General features: G+C 40.2%; 1 protein-coding gene across 1 annotated transcript in view; it reads right to left on the bottom strand.

The window, feature by feature from the left end:
• Positions 1–7,251: 7,251 nt before the first annotated feature.
• The window catches only part of EP300 (EP300 lysine acetyltransferase), a 149,185-nt gene continuing 131,790 nt past the window's right edge, over positions 7,252–24,646 (bottom strand). Inside the window, exons 28-31 of the mRNA XM_089692644.1 lie at positions 21,369–21,536; positions 12,689–12,850; positions 11,369–11,650; positions 7,252–11,185 (exon numbers count right to left, since the gene is read on the bottom strand). Coding sequence (XP_089548770.1) covers positions 9,038–11,185; positions 11,369–11,650; positions 12,689–12,850; positions 21,369–21,536 — 2,760 coding nt within the window. The 3' untranslated portion in view covers positions 7,252–9,037. The remainder of the gene's footprint in view (positions 11,186–11,368; positions 11,651–12,688; positions 12,851–21,368; positions 21,537–24,646) is intronic.

Genomic DNA, 24,646 nt, shown 5'->3' with positions numbered 1-24,646 from the left:
ATCTGAATGTTTAATTTTATCTATTTGGTCACAGGAGTTAATATCCGACGATCAACTGAAGTTGCCTTATTTCATTTGCTACCCGTTGAGGTTCCCAAAAATCAACTTAATTCTCTACCTTTTATTGGCGGATCGCATTACCATAGCTAGAAGTTGGAGACAATCACTGATCCCATTGGATGGGGTTAAACAAAAACTTAATTGGATAATGGTGAATGATAAACTCACAAGCATTGTCAACAATGATGTGGCCAGATTTGAGGTGACGTGGGAACCATGGATCAGATATCTCTATTACTGCAGCTGACCCCCTTTGCTTTTATTTTTTTCTTTCCCTATTCTTTCTATTTCACCCTAGATCTTTTTCTGATTGTTCTAGTCTTGATCCTTTTCTCTTTTCTTTTCCCTAAATTGGTTTTTGATACCTTTGGTAAATCTCTATGGCAATGCCTATGTTCAATGATGGATGTAAAGTTCCCTATGTAGTGGAGATGGTGTTCTTTGTATACAATATTGTTGACTAGGGATATCTTCTCTATATTTCTCATGTGCTGATATGTTCTATGAATATGTTTATATACGCCATCTCACCATGTCAGTGAATAGCGTCTCTATTTCTATGTATACCACTGTATACCAATCTTTCAATAAAAATATTGAAGTATAAAAATACTGTTTCAGTCTTTGCAGATGACACAAAGCTTTGCAGTGGAATAATGTCCATACAGGATGTCTCCAACTTACAAGCTGACCTCAATGCACTGTTTAACCACTTGCGCTCCTGAGGATTTACCCCCCTTCCTGACCAGGCCATTTTTTTTGCTGTTCGGCACTGCGCTATTTCAACTGGTAATTGCACGTCCGTGGAATTCTGTACCCAAACTAAATTTATGTCCTTTTTTCACACAAAATAGAGCTTTCTTTTGGTGGTATATAATCACCTGTTTTTTTTTTTTTATTTTGCGCTATAAACAAAAAAAAAAAAAAACGAAAATTTTGATAAAAAACCCCCCGATATCTTTTACTTTTGGTTATAAAATATATCCAATAAACTCAAAATTTGTAATAAATTTAGGTTAAAATGTATTCTGCTGCATGTCTTTGGTAAAAAAAATAAAATAAATCTCACTACATGTATATTAATTGGTTTGTGTGCAAGTTATAGTGTCTACAAATATATATATATATATATATATATATATATATATAGGAATTTATATAGCTTTTACTTTCTGACTGCCCATCACATTTCTTGAGGTGCTAAAATGCCAGGGCGGTACAAACCCCCCCCCCCCCCAATAACCCCTTTTTGGAAAGTAGACACCCAAAGGATTTTGCAGAGAGGCATGGCGAGTCCATGGAACATTTTATTTTCTGCCACAAATTTTTTTGAATATGGCAATTTTTTTTTTAACACAAAGTTGTCACTTTAATAATCTATTGCTCATGAATGCCATGGGTATATGTGGAATAAACCCCAAAACACATTCTTATACATCTCTGGAGTATGGGGATACCACATGTGAGAGACTTTTTGGCAGCCTAGCTACATACAAGCTCCCAAAATCCAATGACCACCTCCAGGCTTTCAAAGGGCATATTATTTCCTCATATCCCCACTACCTATCACAGTTTCAGAGGCTATAAAATGCCAGGATAGTACAAACAACCCCCCACCCAAATGACCTCTTTTTGAAAAGTAGCACCCCAAGGAATTTGGTAAGAGGCATGGTGAGTATTTTACAGATATCATTTTTGTCACAGGGTTTTGAAAAAGAAAAAATATTTTTTTTTGTTTTCTTTCTTCATTTTCCAAAAACATGTGGCAACAAATTGGATCTGCAAAACACTCCCCATGCCTCTTAGCAAATACGTTGGAGTGTCTACTTTCCAAAAAAGGGGTAATTTGGAGGGGGTGCTTCTACTATCCTGATATTTCAGGGCCAACATTAGAAGCTTATGCCCCACATCACCCACTCTTGAAGACCAAGCTTTTTCTGACACTTTTTGTTCACATTAAAAAACTTTTTTTGCTAGAAAATTACTCTGAACCCCCAAACATTGTATATTTTTGATAACGTATAAAAGATGATGTTACGCTGAGTAAATAGATACCATACATGACATGCTTTAAAATTGTGCATGCCCGTGCAATGGCAACAAAGTACATGCATTTTTATTATGGATAGGCAACGCTTTAAAAGCCTTTACAGGTCACCAATTTATATTTACACAGGAGGTCTAGTGCTAGAATTACTGCCCTCAATCTGATGTTAGCGGCGATGCGGGGCAAGGCTTGCGCACACGTGTGTGTGAGAGCTGGGGGGCAAGGGTGCTTTTTTTTTTTGTGATTTTGATTTTTTTTAATTATTTCTACACTGTCCCCTTTATATATTTTTTTTGTGGATCACTTTTAATGCTATCACAGGGAATGCAAATATCCGCTATAACTTCAATGGGTATTGTCATATATTCTTTTTTGAGAAATCTGGGGTCTATCAGACTCTAGATATCTCCTCTTCCCTTACATTATCTAATCTCACCAAGATCGGTGCGATCAGATGCTTTCCCAATTTACTAATGGTGCTTTTTATATCCTGCGAAAGTGAAGTGATGAAATGCTCGTAGCTTCCGATTTCTTAGACTATAGAGATGCTTGGAGCCATTCTGGTCTCTGACCAACTGTATTGTCATCCAGCAGAACTTCCGGCTGCATTCTCGGATTCCTCTATGGGACAGCAGAGCCCAAGAAAACTGTGGAAGGAAGATGGAGGGGGAGGGATGTCCCTTCCCACTGCTTGTAAAAATAATTCAGCACCTAATTGTCCACTAGGATTGTTTTTACATGAAAACAGACCACCAGCTGAAAAAAAAAAAAAACAATACCAGGATGATGCTTTTAGCTGCAGGCATCATCCCAATATAACCACTCAAAGTCCAACAACGTACCATTACATTGCTGGTCCATGTTGGGCATATATGTAACAGAAGAGAACATGAGCATACGATGAATTGGTTCTGTGGATCAACATGACCGCAATTCAGTCTTTTCTGTAATGCTCATGTTGAGGACTAGGCCAAAAAGATTTTTAAATTCAGAAACTGTGACAGGTTTCCATGTGAATTGTCTGGAAAAGAGCTGAATTTGTGTGGGCAGCTATGTATTGTTGTGCATATAAATTGCCGTGGCCCACAACCAATTGATACGCGAAGAACAGCGGAGGGGCTAAACTCTAGTGCTGGCAGTGAACGGGACCGATCCTGCTAACTGCGTTTTTGTGGACACTGTACAAAGGAGGCACTAGTATAGTTCTGTTCATGATCAATATATTGATTTATACAAAAACTAAACTAGTAATGGCGGTAATCAGCGACCTATAGCGTGAGTGCGATAGTGTGTGGGCAATCTAACGCCAGCTGACCCAGGCTGGGAGGGATGCTTACTGACCCTATCTGATGTCACTACTGGCAGGAATACAGTGATCAGTGAAAAATTCTATATACTGACACTGTACTAATGGCACTGGCTGGGTGACAGGGCGATCAAAGGGTTAATAGGGGCGATCAAAGGGTTAAATGTGCTCATCTAACGCACGCGTGTAAAATGTAGGGGTGCTTTTACTCGGTGTCGTGTTCTCTCTTCTCTCCCTGGACCAACAGGTGGGGCAGTGGGGGGCACAGGTGCGTTTACAACCCAAAATAGGAAGCGATGCATGATTACATCACTTTGCCAAGAGTTGCTGCTCGGGTAAGCGGTTGGCAAGTAGTACAAAAAAATACAAACAAAAAAACCATAATGAGAATTTTTTTTTAACATTTATTTTTTGTTTTAAATACTTTTATCAGAATAGTACAATGTTACCATAATAACATTGGTCATCACAGAGGACAAGGGGGCACTGTTTATGTCTGGAGGAAAATAAATTTAATCTCCAAATACGGAAAAGTTTCTTCACAGGAGGAGCTGTGAAAATGTGGAATAGACTCCCTCAAGAGTTGATTCCGGCCAGCTCAGTGGATTGCTTAAAAAAAAAGGCCTGGGTTCTTTCTTAGATACACAGAATATAACTGGATACTAACATTTATAGGTAAAGTTGATCCAGGGAATATCCGATTGCCTCTCAGGGGATCAAGAATCGTGATTTGCTTGCTTTTTGAACTGGATGGACTTTTTCTTTTTTCAGCTGGACTATGTCATTCACATGGAAACCTATCACGGTTTCTGAATTTAAAACTTTTTTGGGATTAACCCTCAACATGGGCATTACAAGTATAAATGAATTGATTTCATATTAGTCCACAGACCCGATTGATCATATGCACATGTTTTCTGCTGTTACATATATGACCAACATGGACAAGCAACATACTGGTACATTGCTGGACTTGAGTGGTTATATTGGGATGATGCCTACAGCTACAGATCATCATCTTGATATATTTTTTTTCAGCTGGTCAGCTTTCATGTAAAAACAATCCTAGCCACTAATTAGCCACTGGATTGCTTTTACAAGCGGCGGAAAGGGATTCCTCCATCCCTCCTGCCCCCTTCCAAGGTTTTCTTGGGCTTTCCCGTCCCACCGGGGAACCCAAAAATGTAGTCGGCAGTTTCGCTGGCTGACAATAGAGCTGAACGGAGACTGGAATTCCTCCAATCATCTCTATGGTCTAAAAGACAGGAAGCTTCAAGCATTTCATCGTTTCCGTTTCGCTGGATATAAACAGCACCATTTTTAAATGAGAAAGCATCTGATCGCACTGATCTTGGTGTGATCAGATGCTTTAAGGGCAGGGGAGAGATCTAGAGTCTAACAGACCCCAGATTTCTCAGAAAAGAATACCTGTCATTGCCTATTGCTATCATAGGGGATATTTACATTCCCTGTGAGAATAAAAGTGATAAAAAAAGTAAAAATGAAGGGTACAGTGTAAAAATAAAAAAACTAAATAATTGCTTAAACCCCCCCCCCCCCCAAAAAAAAACAAATTCAACACAAGAGGCGGACCCATGGCGGTATGTAAACAGAGACTGTACCATGCATGTGAGGTATCACCACGAACGTCAGATCAAGGGCAGTAATTCTAGCACTAGATCTCCTGTGTAAATCTAAAGTGGCGACCTGTAAAGTTTTTAAAGCGTTGCCTATGGATATTACAAATTTACATAGTTTGTCACTGTTGCACAGGCATGTGCAATTTTAAAGCATGCCATATTTGGTATCTATTTGGCGTAACATCATCTTTTATAGTTCATCAAATAAAGGGCAATATATTGTGTTTTTGTGCATTAACATTCAAAAAAGTGTATTTTTCGCAAATAATTAGTGTTTGAAAAAAACAAAAAAAACAAAAAAAACAAAAATCGCACAAAATGCGACATAAAAATTTGCAACACCCACCATTGTATTCTCTAGAGCCATTGCTTTAAAAAATATGTATACATATTCACCACGCCTCTTATCAAATTCCTTGGATTGTCTACTTTTCAAAAAGGGATCATTTGGGGGGGGGGGGGGGTTGTTTGAAAGTTATAGCATCTAAAATGCCAGGATAGTACACACAAATCAATATACATGTATTGGGATTTTTTTTTAACCAGAGAACTGTAGCAGAATACATTTTGGCCTAAATTTATGAATGAGTTTATTGGATACTTTTTGTAACAAAGTAGAAAATATCTTTTTTTCAAAATTTTCAGTCTTTTTTCGTTCATATTACAAAAAATGAAAAACCCAGTGGTGATCAAATACGACCAAAATAAAGCTGTATTTGTGTGAAAAAAAGACATACATTTTGTTTGGGTACAGCGATGCAAGACCCCGCAGTTACCAGTTGAAATAGCGCAGTGCTGAATACCAAAAAAATGGCCTGGTCAGGAAGGGGGTAAATCTTCCAAAGTGCAAGTGGCAAGCATCTTAACACTGATCTCAGACATGCATGTGGCCAGTTCCCAAGAAATGCCTCTACACAGCTACTTCAACACCTGCAAAATAAGCCTGTGTCAGATCTCCAAAGCATGATGCGAAAGTAGTTAAAAATATTTTCTCTTACTCTATATCTGTGAGCAGATCATGTGAACGCTGATAATCCATTGCTTGGAAGAAACTAACATCTAATTGTGGGCAGCAAACTAAACAGTCTGTATTGGATTTTATAACAAGTGAAACATAGATCATGCAATATAAATGAAGATCTCTGCATTAACCTGATAACTTCTGCTACAACCTCGATACCAGGCAGTGTAAGGAATCATTTTTAACTAAAAGTACTCTGCAGTGTTGCTGGCCACCTTTAGATGAATCCAGAGTTCTAGGGTATAACATTTGAGAGAGATTGCCCCTCTACCCCCTTCATTAACACACACTTGGCATCTGTGCAACAGGAGCTTTCAAGAAGATATTTGCATAGAAACATCCATGGGAGTCTGTGTCTTGTGCATAGAGTTACACTTACAAAGCAGTGTCTGCAACATTATGGTGAACAGCAGGGCTTGAAATTTCCATTTGCCTGCTCGCCAATGGCAAGTGGAAATTATGGTGAGGGCGAGTGTGTCCCCCAGGACCGTCTTGCTGAGCAGGCTTGGAGCTCAGGCCGGATCTATCATTGGCACTGGGAGCCGTCAGACTGCTCAATAGCTGAGCGCAGTGAAAGCAAAGGAAAGAGTGTGTGCTGTGCTCTCTGCCACCCCTAGAGTGCAGTACCCGGATCTGTGAGTGAAAAAAAGAAGTACTACAACTTTTTATGGGGTGTGTGTGTCTGCATGTACAATTGTACATGTGTCTGTGTGTATGTACATGTGTGTGCGTGTATGTACATGTGTCTGTGTGTGCATGTACGTACATGTGTCTGTGCGTGTGTATTTCTGTGTATGTACATGTATCTGTGTGTATGCGTGTCTGTATGTGCCTGTGTGTATACATGTGTGTGTGTGTGTGTGTGTACATGTTTCTGTGTGTGTATGTACATATCTGTGTGTGTGTACAGGTGTCTCTGTTTGTGTGTTTGTTGGTGGCGAGTAACTCTAAGGCCTGGCTAGTAGCTCAGGACTTGAATTTTAAGCTCAGGTGTACAGTATCCCAAGAGTAATGTAGTTTTGCAACTTCAGTACAAGTTCACTACTCCGCGTTACACAAATTATTCATAAATTGGCCAGCTGAAACAGTGTCTTAAACATGCAGAACCACATGCCTGTGCAAACAAAGCCTTTCACCATGTGTTCTATAGTAGGTAAAGATGCTACAACTCCACATCTTGTCTGTCTCACACAGTTTATTTATACATAAGTAATAAACAAATTTCAACAATATGTACAGTGATTTAAAGTTTAGGAGACCCCATGTTCAATGCATAATTTACACCACATTATCAGATGGGAGGGTGACATAGAAAGACTGGCCCATTTTACCTGTTTGCCTAGGACAGTCAATTAGGATACCAGAGGAAGTTAGCATTAACATTCTCACATCTTACTCCTTTAATCTACTTCTTGGAGTTGGACAGTGTGTGATATAGGGCACGCACACATACATGCACACACACGCGCACATACATACACACACACATCATTATTTAAAGGTGAAACTCCATAGATTTTTTTTTCATATAGGATGAGGCTATAATGGAGAAGAGTTTTAATCCTCTGTCAGAATTTTCTTTCTATGTACCCATCAAAGAGCTCTCCCTTCAATTCATTTTCCAGAGACATCACAGGAAGTGTAAAGGTTATCTCCCCAATATGAGGAGAAATTCTACTTGATTATTATAGAACAGGTTTTACACATGTGCCTCTGGTTTCCCCACTACTCCCTGTTCAACTGACAATGCTCAACAATGACAAACACTGAGATTGGACCTCTTCATACCAGGGACACAGACAGCAATGAATACCTGACAGAGCTTTTAATTCTTCCTTACGCTATCCAAAAATGGGGCAAATAAAAGAAAAAAAAAAAAAGAAAAAAAAAAACAACTTTGGCCGGAGTTGAACTTTAAAGCATTTAGCCCATCTGAAAGATGTGGACATAATACCAATAAAAACTGCATAAATAAGCAAAGCATTTTATGGGGTTCTTTAGTAGGATGTGCAAGGCCAAAGTGTGAATGAACATTCCTAATAAGCCTTGTACCTGCCAAGATTGTAGTCTTCAGATTTAAACAGCATTTAAACATCCCCTGAGGATTCTACTTGCAGCACAGCTCTCTCTCATCACATTCCAATAACAAGAAATTAAACTGTTGCTTGCCCAATGTAAGGACAAACATTATCACCAAGAAAAAGAAAAGAAAAAAAAAAAACATGTTCCTGCAGTGGCTCATGAACACTTTAAAGGTTGCCTGAAAAAAAAAATATATATAACAGTTTTTGGCTTCTTTCACTATATATACACACAGGAAGAGAAAAAAAGGATATATGTGTAGCATGGCCACAGCACATGAAAAGATGGTGAATGTAGCAATATTTAGTGGGTGATGAAAATATTTACCGTAACAATGACTAAATACAAAAGCCAACATGTTGAGACAAAACATGGATAAAGACTGGACTACACAAAGGCATCAAACCTCAAATAAAAACGACATTTTTAATAAAAAAAAAACAAAAAAACAAAAACCGTAAAACAACAAAAAAAAAAAAAAACAGATGAAGTCATCTGAAATAATGGGAAATGCACTGTGTATCCTTAGCAGAGGGAAAAAAGGTCATGAGGCTGGCCCAGCCACTGAAAATATATTCTCTTTGCAATATTTATAATAACAAAAACATGAATATTAATATATGTCCCTCCCCACACTCTGCAGGTCTTTATACATCAGAGTCTTTCAATAATACAAAAAATTATATATATTTTATATATATATTCTAAAAAAATATTTACAAATCCTACATTACCACTCACCCTTCCAAATTCCCAGTACTGAAACAGCTGTTCTTTAGTATAAAAAGTCAGTATGAGAAGAAAATAATTTTTTTTCTAGATTTATTATAGTCTTTTGTCCAAGTAAAGAAGAATTATATTTGACTACATTTTTATTGTTCTTAGTGGATGTCTAGTGTACTCTGTGAAAGGCTGGAATTAAGGTCCGGGTTATCTGTACTTAAACCCAAGTCAGATATGCCCCCTCCATGAAGACCAGATAACTGCGATAACATGGTTGTGCGATCTGGGCTCCCATAATGCCCTTGATCCACAGGGTTCCCCTGCCCAACTACAATGCTTGTATGAGGAGAGTTTGCCTGTGGAGAAACATTGTGGGGAGAGGGTTGGGGTTGCATACGAGGTGATGGACTAGAGTGAGGCGGCTGGGATCGAGGAGAGGAGACTGGCTGAGGAGAACGTACTTGATTGCTTAATGAAGGTGGGAGCTGCTGGCCCTGTAAATGGGGAGACTGGGCTGGACCTGGCAACATATGTTGCTGTGGACTCATGAGGTTCTGTTGTGCTGGAGATCCTACTTGTTGGTGCAAAATTCGCTGATTAAAAGTCTGCAAGCCGCTGCTCGTTTCACTTAGCATTCCCTGTGGTAACTGGCTTATCTGTCCAATACTACCTTGTTGCATTTGCATATGATGTTGAATGCGCTGCTGTGGTGCATACCCACTCATGACCTGGTGTTGCTGAAACTGGTTGTGATTTATCATCCCAGCACCAGATCCCTGCTGTTGCTGCATCATTTGCTGTCGTCTGATCAGAAGCTCACGAAACTGCGGTGATATTCCAGCATGATTCATATTAATTGGTTGGCCCTGTGAATTCAACCCTGCTATGGCCTGTTGAGATGATGGAGGCTGAAGAGTCTGTGGCTGAGGAGCCTGAGGCTGCTGTGGCATAGATGTCCGTTGTCCTACTGCCTGCATGGGGTTCACACTTTGCATGTTTGCATTGGGGTGCATGACATGGGATAGATTTCCTTGGGAGGGCATCCCAGGCATATTGCCAGCACTCTGCAGGCCCTGGCTGCTGGCATATTTTGCTGCTCTTTGTTTTATAAAGGCAGCTAATAGCTGTGGATTTGAGTGCAGTATATTTAGTACCTGTTGCTGCTGCATTGGGGAACTAGGGGACCGCAAAGTACGGAGAACTGCAGCTTGTGGCAAGGAACCTTGTTTTCCCTGGCTTGCTGCAGGAATCTGTCCCATACCACCCTGCAGAGTAATGTTCATTTGCTGTCCTTGCTGTACAGGCATTACAGGTGGTCTCTGCATGTTATGCTGCATGACTTGAGATCTACTCTGTACCCTTGGTAGTTGAGGGGGTAATGAAGGCTGGTGTGGCTGTGCCATTCCTGTAGGTCTCATTCCAGAATCCATGAGCATTGGTCCTCGTATTCCTTGTGTGCTTATCCCTGTTGACTGCATGGCATTCATGGGTTGCATTTGGTGAGCGTTTGACATTGGGGGTGGGAAAAGTTGAGATTTTGCCATTTGTCTTTGAGTTTCCGCTGCCCTTTGAATCTGCATGGCCATCTCCACAGCAGCTGGGGGTGGACCAGAAGGTTGCACTGATCCTGCTTGGGGTGTCGGTGGCGTTACTTGTGCAGTTGGATTGCCCTGTGACATACAGCTGGAGGAATGAGCATGTTGCATACCATAAGGTGGTATGTTATTACACGGAAGTTGTTGAGGCTGAGATTGTGATTGAGGAGTATGTGATATGGGGGGCTGCTGTCCAGTTGGTGTTGTTGGACCAGTTGAATTTGGGGAAGGAAGACTTTGCTGAACACCTACTACCCCTGTTCTTTGCATGCTAGCCATACGTCTGCGCAACATTTGTGCCTGTTGAAGCCTGTGCTGCAGTTGCTGCTGCCGAAGCTTATGTTTTATATTGAGGCAGAAGGGTACTGGACATTTGTTCTCCTGGCAGTGTTTAGCATGGTAGCAACAAAGTGCTATAAGTTGCTTGCATATTGGGCATCCTCCATTTGTCTTGCGTTTACAGCCCTTTGTATGCTGTACCACTCTCTTCATCTTCTGACATGATGGCAGGGAGCAATTTGCATTGCGACACTGGCAAGCATGAACCAGGGACTGGATACAGCGTTGAATACTTAGCCTACGGGAATCTCCAGGGCTTTGTGTTGCTGCTGCTTGCTGATTGCTATTCTCATCATCCAAGCCAAGACCAAGTTTTTCCATTTTGTGTTCATGGGTCTTGGTACTATAGCACGTGATGCACAAATCATAATCCTGAATAAAAAAAGAGAAAGTTGTGCATTAGAACATTAAACAAGTCTCAATACCGAAACTATATTTACATTTAGAAAATACAATAATTATACCAAGACTCTGATGTATATGATTGATTTCAATTGCATTACGATTAATCACATTGATACTTGGAAGGTTAAACTAAATTATGGATATATTTACCTCACATACTGTACAGTGCCATCGTGTCTCTACATGGTGTTTGCACTCATTACAAGTGTAGACAAATCGGTCCTGGCCTTGGGTGTGAAGTTCCACTAGCATGCACATAGTAGACCATTTGGCTCTACGCATTGAGGAGAATTCCAAGTGTTTGTCCCTTGCAAGAGTTAGAAAGGCATCACGTCCATCCATTAGGTCACATGGAATTAACGGATCTGGTTCTATGACAGGGGGCAGGGAGTTGGCAGCAGGCCCAGCAATTAATCGGATAACAAAAAAGACCTGAAAATAAGAAAGCATTTTTAGAGTGTTAAGAATCTATATAGCCTTACGGTACATGTAAATTCTATTTGTATATAATTGTTTATTTAGAATGTCCAAGAAAAAGAGAACAGTCAGGTATGCACAAGGAGCTACAGAACAATACAGGTCCACATTGCACAAATAAGAAATGCTGACATAGAACTCTTAGGTAACATTGACAATCAAATGTACAGGGGTTAGACAAAAAATGGATTGCCGTATTAATAGCAGAGCATGCAGTGAATGACGAAAGTGAGGCTTCCCACTTGTTAGCTAGGTGTCTCATCACACAGTGGATGCAAAAGAATGTTCAATTCTGTTTTCAAAGCAAAACATGTTGTCACTTTCACACCAGCAAATCATGTAGTGTTTCCATTTTTCTGTCTAACCCCTCTATGACAGACCATTTAACCATGTAAGGCGAATGTTGCAGATCTAGATAGTACAAATAAGCCTAGTCAGAGCACCTAAACTAATTTACTGACAACGTTTTCACCCTGTATCAAACTATTGTCTGTTCTACCTGTTTACATCTGTTGCATATCAATGCTGTTGGACTCCTACAGTCTATTTACAGCCATTTCCTATTTACATGCATGTACTCAAGCGACTGCTCCTCATCCTTTCTCAGGATAAAATTCTTTATGGGGACAAGAGTGGAACATATATTTGCAATATGTGATGACATTGCTGTAGTCTCTACTGGGAAAGCATGTCACAGGGTCTCAATGCAAGAAAACAAATTATGTGAAGGGACAATGTTTTGTCGCCCGAAAAAAAAGGAAGCATCTGATCCAGAACCTACATGGCAGAAAAACCAGGAATTAAAGTTGCAGATTTAAAAGTATTTAAAAACAACACTTGAAAATACTTAAAAGTTATAACCAAAGTGATTTTTTAAACTAATCAAAATTACCAACTACATTATCTAATTTCACACTGTCTCTGAGCTACAACTTTTGAAAAATTCAACTCCATTGTTATATTTTCTTATAGACTACATTATAAACCACTCACCTCTTTGTGTTTTTCCATTGTGGCATAAAGCTTTTGTGACAAGTCATTGGAAACATTAGGCATACCAGGTTTCTTCTTGTTCCCTCTGCTCAGACTGCTTTTGTTTTTACTGGTCTTTTTGTTGTTTTTTTTCTTTGCATTCTTGCTATCACCTTTTCCAACCTGCCAAGCATAGAATATTGGGGAGCAGACAAGAAAGATATTTTAGAAAAAGTTAAGGCAAAAAATAGAATTTGTAATCATTTCAATCCTGCCAAACCAACTACTTTAGTTTTTATAAACTGGAAAAATGCCAAAAAAAGAAAAGAAATTGGACACTGGTACTTTTAAGCTATATTCGTGTGAGCAAATGACAGCAACAGGAGTCTTGATCTTTGTAGCTGTTTTTGCCACCTTTGTGTGGCTAGCTGTCGTCACTGAGTCCTGAACATTTCAATGACAGGTCACTAGAACCTGCAGCTATTCGTGGCTGTTCACACAGCCGCCGATTACCTGCAATGACTGCTGCAGAACACATGCAATGAGCAATTACATACGAGTGGCTGCGGTTAGCTGCGAGAGCCAGCAGCCTCCCATTGCTTTCATAGGGGCTGCCTCCTGCAGCTAATTTATACCCCACTACTCAAATGCTATTCATTGCTGCTGCAGCATACTGAGAGTTGAGTTCTATCTGTAGGAAAATTAAAGTATATATGTAAACCCTCATCTTCTAAAACAACCCATTCAGTTTAAAATAGAAATGAATGAAAACATATTTCTGTAGATATAAAAAGAGTTAATGGAGGAGAAACAGTGAAAGGCTGTGCAGGGGGAGGAGAAACAGTGAAAGGCTGTGCAGAGGGAGGAGAAACAGTGAAAGGCTGTGCAGGGGGGGGGGGCGGCGCCTTGCGTGTCAGAACAAGATTGATCATTAGAGAAGAGCAAGCAGAGTTCCCAGTATAGCTAGAGAATGGACCACGGTGTGTTCTCCTGCCTAGTGTGGTTTTTCATTTAGGAAAACAGAGGGACTGACAGGAACACCAGGTATTTCACAAAAAGGAAGCAATACAAAGAGAACAGGATATTTTTTCATACAATTACATGGTACAGCAGGCACATATTAGGAATATGAAATGTTGGGTTTGCATGTTCTTTAACATGTGTGAGGGCAGGCCATACCATCTTTGCAAGGGCACTAGATGGTCATTTTTAGTAAACAAATCTTTGTGTGGAAGGGAGGAAGATAAGTAAGTAGTGGTTCGTGCTAGCTTTGCCTAATTTGATTTTCCCAGAGGAGAGGGCTATTGATTTGCATATATGTTTAATACCTGTGAAATCCCCAGATGAGTGCCAGAACCATAACAGCTTAAGACTTTATCTGCAGGGCATAACATAGCTGTCTTTCGGCGAGATTATACAGCAAGAAGAATGTTGCAAAAGAAGCTCACTTGAAAAACCTTTCCGATTCACCTACCACTAACCCTTTTTTTGCAAGCTGTGTCACACCTGCTACTTTTCCTCCTCCTCACATTATTCAGATTTATTTCTGATCCTCCACATACTAAAGTATTTTCCAGGTGCTAGCCATAATGTCAACAACCATGCTGTCATCATTGAAGCCCCAATCTGATTCACTTTAACCACTTGCCCTCCTGAGGATTTACCCCCTTCCTGACCAGGCCATTTTTTGCGTTACGGCGCTCCGTTACTTTAACTGACAATTGCGCGGTCATGCAATGCTGCACCTAAATTAAATGTATGTCCTTTTTATCCCCACACGAATTGAGCTTTCTTTCGGTGGTATTTGATCGCCTGTGTGTTTTCTATTTTTTGCACTATAATTAAAAAAGACTGACAATTTTGAGAAAAAAAAAATATATATATATTTTGCTATTAAACATGTCCAGTAAAAATTTTTAAAAAATCAAATTTCGTCATAAATTTACACCAAAATGTATTCTGCTACATGTCTTTGCTAAAAAAAAATCCCATACGTGTAAATTAATTGGTTTACGTGAAAGTTATAGCGTTTACAAATGGCGGTATATATACTGGAATTTTTTCAGCGACTTATAGCGGGACTGCAGTGGACATTCTGACACTGGGGGGAACTGACCTGGTGTCACCAATACAGTGATCAGTGCTAGAAAGAAAGAAAAAAAAAAAAAAAAGCACCGACACCACTAATGGCACTGGGCAGGAAGGGGTTAACACAAGGAACGATCAAAGGGTTAACTGTGTGCTGGGAGTGTTTTACTAAGGGGCTGTGTCAGTGTGCTTCACTGTAATCACACTGCTCTGGATGGCTGTGCACAGCTATCCAGAGCAGTGTGCCTGAGCTGACAGGGAGAAGGACTGTTAGTAAACAAAACAGGCTTCCTCTCCGTCGGAGATCTTCAGAAATCACTGGCCGGGACCCGGTGATTGACAGCCGCAGCTGTGAATATACACACATACATACACACGTGATTTTACGCACCTGTGCCACCCTGTAGCAGTATTTCTGTTATAGGGCAGACGGGAAGCAGTTAACAAGGTCCTATGCCTCTCCAGTTTGACTGTCTCCTTCAATGGAACACAAGGAGTGGTGGTGTACTAAAATGTGACAGCCTTTCAGGGAACTAACTACTACTACTTCATTCAACTGGACCTGTTTGGTTGTGTTAAAGATGTTTTATAGCTTATCCAAACACCTTTAGTTGGGTGCCAGAAACATTTATACACAGAACAGTCATAATCCAATCACTATGGATTGTGTCTTTGTAGAATTTGATTGTCCAAAAACATAATGGGAGGTGTGAACGTTGTGCCACCCTGCTTTAGTGACATAATGCAATCTTTTGGTGTTAGAAAGTCTGCATAGGTGGTAATCCTTCAATTTACATGGCTGAATAGTGTGATTTCCTTACAAACTATCAGTGTAAAGAACACTGAACTGCATTTTATGAGAAAAACAGATTGTGTTGAAGGCCACACCCTTATTTGAGGAGTGTTGCATCAGTCTGATGTAGATGACCTCTTTCACACAAAGTTGATCATTTTTGTCTCTGAAGGAATTTTCCTTTATGTGTACTTCCACAAATGCAGCCAAATTTGGATTGTACCCACCTAATATTTGTTACATGTTCTCATTCACATAGCAGAACTTAAAAAAAATCGCAGCTTACTTTATATGCTCCTTTCTGGAAACTCCAACACTGAAAAATCCTACGTAGTTCTCTTTAAGAGAACCAGGGGAAATGTGTGTGTGCCATAATTAACCCTATTATGTACTGTTCTAGCAGATCTCTTCAGTTCTAAACTATATTTGAACACAGCTGGACTTCTTCCCCACTGAAAGTTAATTAAAGGAAACTAAGCCTAAGGACAGACTGACACTGTACTTGTTATGCTGAGTGCTGTGTCAATGGGAACACAAACCTATAAGGATTGATTTACTAAAACTGGAGAGTGCAGCTGTGCATGGTAGCTAATCATCTCCTAATGTCAGCTTGTTTAATTAAGGTGTGACAAAAAAAAAACAAAACAAAACTGGAAGTGGATTGGTTTCTATGCAGAGCTGTACCAGATTTCACACTCTCCACTTCTGGTAAATCAACCCCATAGTGTTTTTATTGTCTCAAATTTGACTGGAAATGTGCAAATACACTTGGAGGCTTGACCTGTATAGAATTGGTCCAATGCAAGGCCATTTGTTTGACAGGTTGTTTGGCTCCCCGATGTATAGGTTATTGCATTCCTTACTACACTGTGTATACAAAGTTACTCTGCTTGGATATACAAGCTCCTGTCTTCAGGGTATTGCTGGGCTTGAATGACACATGCCATGTTTGTTAAATATCCTTGACACTTCAGCTACATACGGAATAGACTATATTGCTCCATGTGTTTTGCTGATTCTTGTATGTTCTATGTTTCCATGCTTTTACTTGACCTTGTGTAAGTTTTAATTAAAGTCCAGTCTGGGTAGCCACAAATTTTCATAGCACTCCTGAGATGTCTATGGTCTTTGGACATGGTTTGTAGATACCATCTGTTGTAGAGTTTCTATAACCCCCAGTTTGTGTGTTCCAGTGCATGGTGAGATTTAAAAAGAAGATTTGAAAACAAAAAAAGAAGAGGACATTAGACATACTCTTCGTGTATTTTGGTAACTTTGAACTGGTAAATAAGAAAATTATTGCACACACAAAAGGTTCCTTGAAAGATAAGCCCATCATGGTTTCCATAGGAAACATCTAGAGATTTATCATCAGGGATATTCTCAGGACTACTCTAGAATAAGGTACATGAAAGCTGCAAAAAAGGTTAATCGGAGAACTGGAAAAAGTGCAGAAAAGGGCATCCAAACTGATAAGCATGAAGGAGATCAATTATGAGGAAAGATTAAAAGGAACTGAATTCATCCATTCTTGAAAAAAGGCAATTAAGGGGGATATGATCACCATAAATACATAAGTGGTCCACAATTGTGAACCTAGTGTAGAGGGGGCATTCTTATGTCCAAGGGAAACGATTTAACCCCCACAAGCAAAAAATCTTATTCACAGTAAAAATATGAAAATGTGGAACAGACTCCCTTAAGAACTGGTTCTGGCCAGCTCAGTAGATTGTTTTAAAGGACACAACCTCTTCCTCAGAGCCACAAGGAGGAGGTTAAATTATTTTAAATGATAATGCACTAGGTCGGTGCGCCCTTTTTCTGTTTCTCCATTTATACAAAAAATAACTACCATTCTGTATATTCACTTGCAGTATTCAGATGAACATCTTGCTCTAAATATAAGCTTTTTCATACATACAAATGGTTGCAATGTAATGTTTGGTTCCAAAGTACAAGAAAAACAAAAACATCATGATACACATGTAGTTTAAATACCAAGGCACCCACGCATTCCTACATATTCCTACGCATTCCTACATTCAACATACATGAATTTCTAGGTTTCTGAGACTGATTTTTTAGCAGTACAAAAACCCATAATAAACTAAATTAAACAGACATACAGGTCTTTGCAAGAAAACAACTATATGGTAAACTATCTGGAACTGGGCCCTACTAATCTCCCAAACACTATTTTTAAAACACAAAGTAAAATAAGAGAGGCCATTGGGCTATCAGTAGCTTAACCGCTTCCCGTCAGCCCTATAGCAGAAATACTGCTACAGGGCGGTACACGGGTGCGCAAAATCAAGTATAAATATACAACTGATTTTGTATATCTGGGTAGGGGGCGCGCACGCGCCCTACCCGCGCGCGCCATTCGTGGCTGTCGGGTCCCGGCCGGTGATTTCTCGCCGGCACCCGGTGATTGCTGAGGATTTCAGAAGGGCAGGAGTACTGTTTGTAAACAAAACAGTTCTCCTCCCTGCCAGTTCGTGCACACTACTTTCCATGGCTGTGCATAGCACAGCCATGCAAAGCAGTGTGCTTACAGTGAAGCAAAAACACATGGCCCCATAGTAAAACACACCCAGCACAGTTAAATCTTTGATCGCCCCTTATGTTAACCCCTTCCTGCCCAGTGCCATTAGTACAGTGTCAGTGTTTTTTTTTAGCACTGATCTCTGTATTGGTGTCACAGGGGATGTCAGTGACACCAAGTCAGTTTCCCCCAGTGTCAGAATGCCTGCAGCAGTCCCGCTATAAGTCGCCATATCCCCCAAATAACAAAAAAAATACAACTTCAAAAAACTCGCCATGCCTCTTATGAGATACGTCGGACTGTCTACTTTACAAAAAGTGGTCATTTGGGATATCTGAACTGGTCTGACATTCTTGGACCTCAAGAAATTAGATTGGCTGTCAGTACTTCAGGATTGATCAATTTTCAGATATATACCATAGTTTGTGAACTCTATAACTTTCCTACAAACTAAATAATACATCCTAATTTGGGTTATTTTCACCAAACAAATGTAGCAGAATACATCTTGGCCTAAATTTATGAAGAACAATTATTTATTTGCAAACCTTCATAACAGAAACAAAGAAAAACGTGTTTTTTCCCCCAAACTTTTTGGTCTTTTTTTTGTTAATTTAGCGAGAAATAAAAACCCCAGTGGTGATTAAATACCACCAAAAGAAAGCTCTAGCTGTGTGAAGAAAATGATAAAATTTTAGTTTGGGTACAATGTTGTATGACCGTGAAATTGTCAAAGTGTGAGAGTGCTGAAACCTGAAAAATGGCCTGGGCAGGAAGGGGGTAAAAGTGCCCGCTATGGAAGCGGTTAAGATGAGTATTCCTGAGAACAACCCTGATGCCAAATCCCTTCATGCTTTTCTTTCTATGGCAACCATAGTAGACTTCTCTTTCAAGAAAGCATTGTAAGTGCAATAGCTTTCCTATTTTCAATTTCCAAGTTACATAAGCTTAATACACCAAGGGTGTACCAAATATCCTCTCCTTTCTTGTTTTCAAGGCTCTCTTCTCTACCTTCCTCATGTACAGGTTAGATACTGGACACCACATAGAACAATCATGTTTCTATCTGTATAAGTTATCTCTTTGCCTTCAACACCACCCATCTTACACACAAAATGCTGTTTTGACATCCCTCAGCAATCTGACAATAATTCCAACTTTCAGCCATGCAAATTGAGAGAATAACACACATGCAGACTTTCTTACACCAAAGGAATGGGCTAGAACTAGAACAGGGTGGTTGCCCCACTTTCATACCTCCTCATTCTGTTCTTTGACAATCAACTTCTGCACTGACACATCCCATGGTGAATGGATTATGGTGACTATGTGACAAAAGTATGCTCAGATCCCACTGCTGCTACCAGAATGTAACAATTGAACTCTCACCTTGTGCAGAGATTTGCCAGTTGTGGGGGGACAAAATAAGTGCCAGAGTAATTCTCACTTGGGTCAGTTAACTCCACAGTCAAAGCTGAACTCCAGCAATGGTTTTTATTGCATAGGTTATATTAGTCCAGCTTGGACCAACTTTACTATACATTATTCCTGATCTCTGCAATCACTGTGGAAGCAGAAACATATTCCTGACCTCTGGAACCACTGTGGAAGCAGAAACATATTCCTGACCTCTGGAACCACTGTGGAAGCAGAAACATATTCCTGACCTCTGGAACCACTGTGGAAGCAGAAACATATTCCTGACCTCTGGAACCACTGTGGAAGCAGAAACATATTCCTGACCTCTGGAACCACTGTGGAAGCAGAAACATATTCCTGACCTCTGGAACCACTGTGGAAGCAGAAACATATTCCTGACCTCTGGAACCACTGTGGAAGCAGAAACATATTCCTGACCTCTGGAACCACTGTGGAAGCAGAAACATATTCCTGACCTCTGGAACCACTGTGGAAGCAGAAACATATTCCTGACCTCTGGAACCACTGTGGAAGCAGAAACATATTCCTGACCTCTGGAATCACTGTGGAAGCAGAAACATATTTCCTGACCTCTGGAATCACTGTAGAAGCAGAAACATCAGTGTAATAGTCGGCACAACTATGATTGCCACAGTTTTCTGGGTCCTGTGCCCAGCAGCTACTATTCTGCATAGTGAATACAAGGGGGGGGGGGGGTTGGTTTGCTCAGCTTCCTCAAAATAACTGGACCACCACAGTCCCCTTCTACCAACTTGGGACTGACATGGTGGGTGGCACTGGAGGGCCAACAAACAGCCATTTGATGATTCTCTCTCAGGTGAATGAACCATGAAGCAATGTGTATTATGCCAAGTACTTCACCTTGTCCAATCAGAGAAAGTTTTGCAGTCATTCAGAAAATGAATGAATTTAATTTTCAGTGGCATAGGCCAGGTATGGCGTCTGTCTATCTGGGAACAATGTAAAAAATATGTGATGCTTGGAAATTCTTTCAATACGCAAACACATACTGTACATGCCCTAATTAGAAAATATAAAAGTAGAAAGATAGCATTCATAAGTTTATTCTTTCTATATAACCAATACCCTTAAATATCTTCCCACTATTGCTTTCCAAACTTGGCACAAATAAAAATTTCAGAGATTATATTGTTCCCTTTACAGTAATAAAATTAACCCCTACAGACAATACTGTTAATCAGATTAAAACAATATTTTTTGTGCTAGACTCCTATATAGGGAAATTGTCTATGCTCGTCCCTCTTGCCGACGGGCTTCTGCACAAGGTAGGTGAACTGCATCCTGTGTCTGAACAATTATGGTGAAGACCTTCACCCCAACAACACATCCAAAACTGCATGAATTTCAGCAACCTATAAAGATTATGGACCAGGCAAACCTTGCTGTGAAGCAAACCACACACATTTTTCACAGTTCAAAAATTAAATCTGCTCATTCCTGCTGAAAACAACATTCCTAAAAAGCGTTATAGCACAGTGAATTCATCCTTCAGGGACAGATACCATATTTGTTAACATTAAATCATAGGGAGCTTTTTATAATTTGTTTTTACCCAAGATTCCCACATTTACCCAAATATTAAGAATTGTTTTTCTGCATAAGTCATATAAAAACTGACCCCTAGTTTTTTGGATTGGAAAAAAAAGCAAATCAGATTTTTTTTGGCAAACCGTAATTGGTACGGTGAGTGCACCTCACTGCTGATTAATTGAGCACGTGCTATAGTATACAATTTTAATTATGCTAATATTAAGCCAATATTAAGAACTAGGTATGTAAATTATTAAATCTAAAATCGACTGATAACTGATCACCTCTATGCTTTCATCATTGACAGTGTTTTCCTCTCTCTTTCTTTCTTCCTCTTCTTGTTCCAATTCTTTGATACTTTCCTCCAATACATTTGGCCAGAAATCTCCTTCGAAGTAGGGCAACTCCTTGGCACTAGTTAGCCGGTCTTCAGTTGCCTGCTTGAAGATGTCCTGAAAAAAAAAATATATACACAAAAATGTGTTTTAATAAAAAAAATAAAAATTTCCAAAACACATAAGCTCCTTAAACAGGCTATTTTCTGAAAAACATTCATTCATAATGTCTCATTATCTCGAAATCTTAGGGCCCATTTACACAGTGTGCAGTGGTACTGTGCCCTTTACTTCAGCACACTGCAACACTTTGTGTAAGTGCATTGGCATTCATTTTGACTAACTGCAACACATCTACAGTTGTGACCAAAATTATTCAACCCCCACTGAAATTGAGTGTTTTGGCCAGTTTGACATTGCTTTTGATCATTCAGTCATCTTGCTTACATTTACATTAAAGAGGCACTTGTAGGTCAGACAAATATAACATAACAGTTATAATGAAATAACCACAAATGTCTTTTCTGTGCTCACAGCATTATCAGTTTTATTCAACCCCCAAGTGACATTCAATCTTAGTACTTAGTACAGCATCCTTTTACAGTTATAACAGCTTTTAAACGTGAAGCATAGCTTGACACAAGTGTCTTGCAGCGATCTACGGGTATCTTCGCCCATTCTTCATGGGCAAAGGCCTCCAGTTCAGTCACATTCTTAGGCTTGCGCACTGCAACTGCTTTCTTTAAGTCCCACCAGAGGTTCTCAATCGGATTTAAGTCTGGTGACTGCGATGGCCACTCCAAAATGTTCCAGCCTTTCCTCTGCAACCATGCTCTAGTGGACTTGGAGGTATGCTTGGGATCATTGTCCTGTTGAAAGGTCCAACGTCTCCCAAGCCTCAGGTGTGTGACGGACTGCATCACGTTTCCATCCAATATCTCCTGGTACTGAAGAGAATTCATGGTACCTTGCACACGCTGAAGCTTCCCTGTACCTGCAGAAGCAAAACAGCCCCAAAGCATGATTGACCCTCCACCATGCTTCACAGTAGGCAAGGTGTTCTTTTCATCATAGGCCTTGTTCTTCCTCCTCCAAACATAGCGTTGATCCATGGGCCCAAACAGTTCTAATTTTGTTTCATCAGTCCACAGAACACTATCCCACAACTTTTGTGGTTTGTCCACATGGCTTTTGGCATACTGCAGTCGACTCTTCTTATTCTTTGGAGACAGCAAGGGGGTACGCCTGGGAGTTCTGGCACGGAGGCCTTCATTACGCAGTGTGCGTCTTATTGTCTGGGCTGAAACTTCTGTACCCACATCTGACAAATCTTTTCTCAGTTCCTCAGCAGTCACACGGGGACTTCTCTCCACTCTACGCTTCAGGTAGCGCACAGCAGTCGAAGTCAGCATCTTCTTTCTGCCACGACCAGGTAGCGTTTCAACAGTGCCCTTTGCCTTGAATTTGCGAATGATGCTTCCTAAGGTGTCTCTTGGTATGTTTAACATCTTTGCAATCTTCTTATAGCCATTGCCCTTCCTGTGAAGAGAAATCACCTCTTCTCTTGTCTTCCTGGACCATTCTCTTGCCTTCACCATGTTTGTAACCACACCAGTAAATGTCTAGAAGGAGCTGAGTATCACAGTCATTTTAAAGCTGCCTAATTGGTGCTTATTATGCTTGATTGCTGCTCGGTGACATCCACAGGTGTTTTCAATACCTGATGGAAAGCACCTGTATGAACCTCTGTTCTTCAGAGTGGTAGTCTTTAAGGGGTTGAATAATTGTGGCAATGAAGAAACCACATAAGAACCATTTACTACTGTATTACATAAACAATTGATGTCATTTTAGTTGCATTTGGGTAGTTACAACGTCCTTGTAGGATTTGATTCTGAATACAATTCCAAATGTACACTATAGTCCCTAAACCCCTTTACAGCATTGGGGGTTGAATAATTTTGGTCACAACTGTATAAACGCAATCTAGCTTGGAGCCCATTCAAAATTAATGGGCTGCATTAATGCAGCATGCCGCAAAAAACAATATTGTGAGTTACCAAAATAGTCTTATTGGGCCTTCATTATGAGGCAAAGCTTTGGAGGGGCAGACTATATTACTTTCTGCAATTTGTCATGACCGTATTGGCTAAAAAAAAAAAAAAAAAAAAAAAAGCATAACTACTTCTTGTGCATTTTGTCTCTTTAATTTATGTTCATGGAAGAGTAATATGCAATTTTGGCTTTGCATAATGTGTTCTTTTATACTCTGACTACTCTATTGCAGAACTGCAAATTCTAGTGGTTATAAATTGGTCTGGAGCTAGGCTATAAAATTAGAGCTCCACCCAAATGGGAAAGTTCCGCTTTCAGTACTAGTCCCCTGCTCCCCATGAGGAATTGGCACCTTTGGGGAGCAGGCACCGGATTTTGACAGATACCCACTCCAATTTCCGTTGTGATCCCCTAGGCGATCGGGAGTGGAAGTTGCCCAACCAACGCCCCCCCCCTCCCCCCTCTTTCCCCGTAGTCTTCTGGGACACGTGAAAGGTCCCAGAAAAGACTATAGGACAATTCACAAGGCACAGCGCTACTTGGGCATGCACAGTGGTCACCTGGCTGTGAAGCCGCAAGCTGTCACAGCCAGGGGCCCACACTTAAGATGTCGGTGAAACCAGCTACAGTGAGTACACCACAGGATAATGGGACAGGTGAGTGGCTGTTCTTAAAAGTCAGCAACTTCAGTTTTTGTAGCTGTTGACTTTTATTTTTTTTCCTATCTTTGACTGGAGGTCCACTTTAAGAAGGTTCTGCCAATTAGAGTTATAAACCCGTACTAGATGAGGGACATGTAATATCTCTAAAGCACTGTGTATCAAACAACTGTCTTTTTCATAAATGCAAGGTTCACTGTTTTCATCCAGGTAATGCTGATCTCCTCTAGCCTTGCTCAGTCCCTGTCTATATGCACTCACTGCAGCGTCAGCGGTTCTGCACCACCTTCCTGACAGTAACATGGGTGGATCATGCCTGCACAATGTGTGTCTGCACAGCTCTCCATAAGATGATCGCTGTGATAGCCTCTGATTGGCTATCATAGTGATCAGTCACTGTACAGCCCGGCCCCCTTGTTTTTTTTTTTTTTCTCTCTGTGAATGGACGAGAGAGATACATTGTATCTCTAACTCCTGGCATAGAGGGGGAAAACAAAATGTTTCAAAAAAAAA

This window comes from Staurois parvus, unplaced genomic scaffold (genome assembly GCF_062004578.1).
Source record: "Staurois parvus isolate SC_StPar_1 unplaced genomic scaffold, SC_StPar_1.0 ptg000597l, whole genome shotgun sequence".
NCBI lineage: Eukaryota > Metazoa > Chordata > Amphibia > Anura > Ranidae > Staurois > Staurois parvus.
The sequence above is the reverse complement of the archived record's forward strand: the minus strand, read 5'-3'. Positions and strand labels throughout refer to the sequence as shown.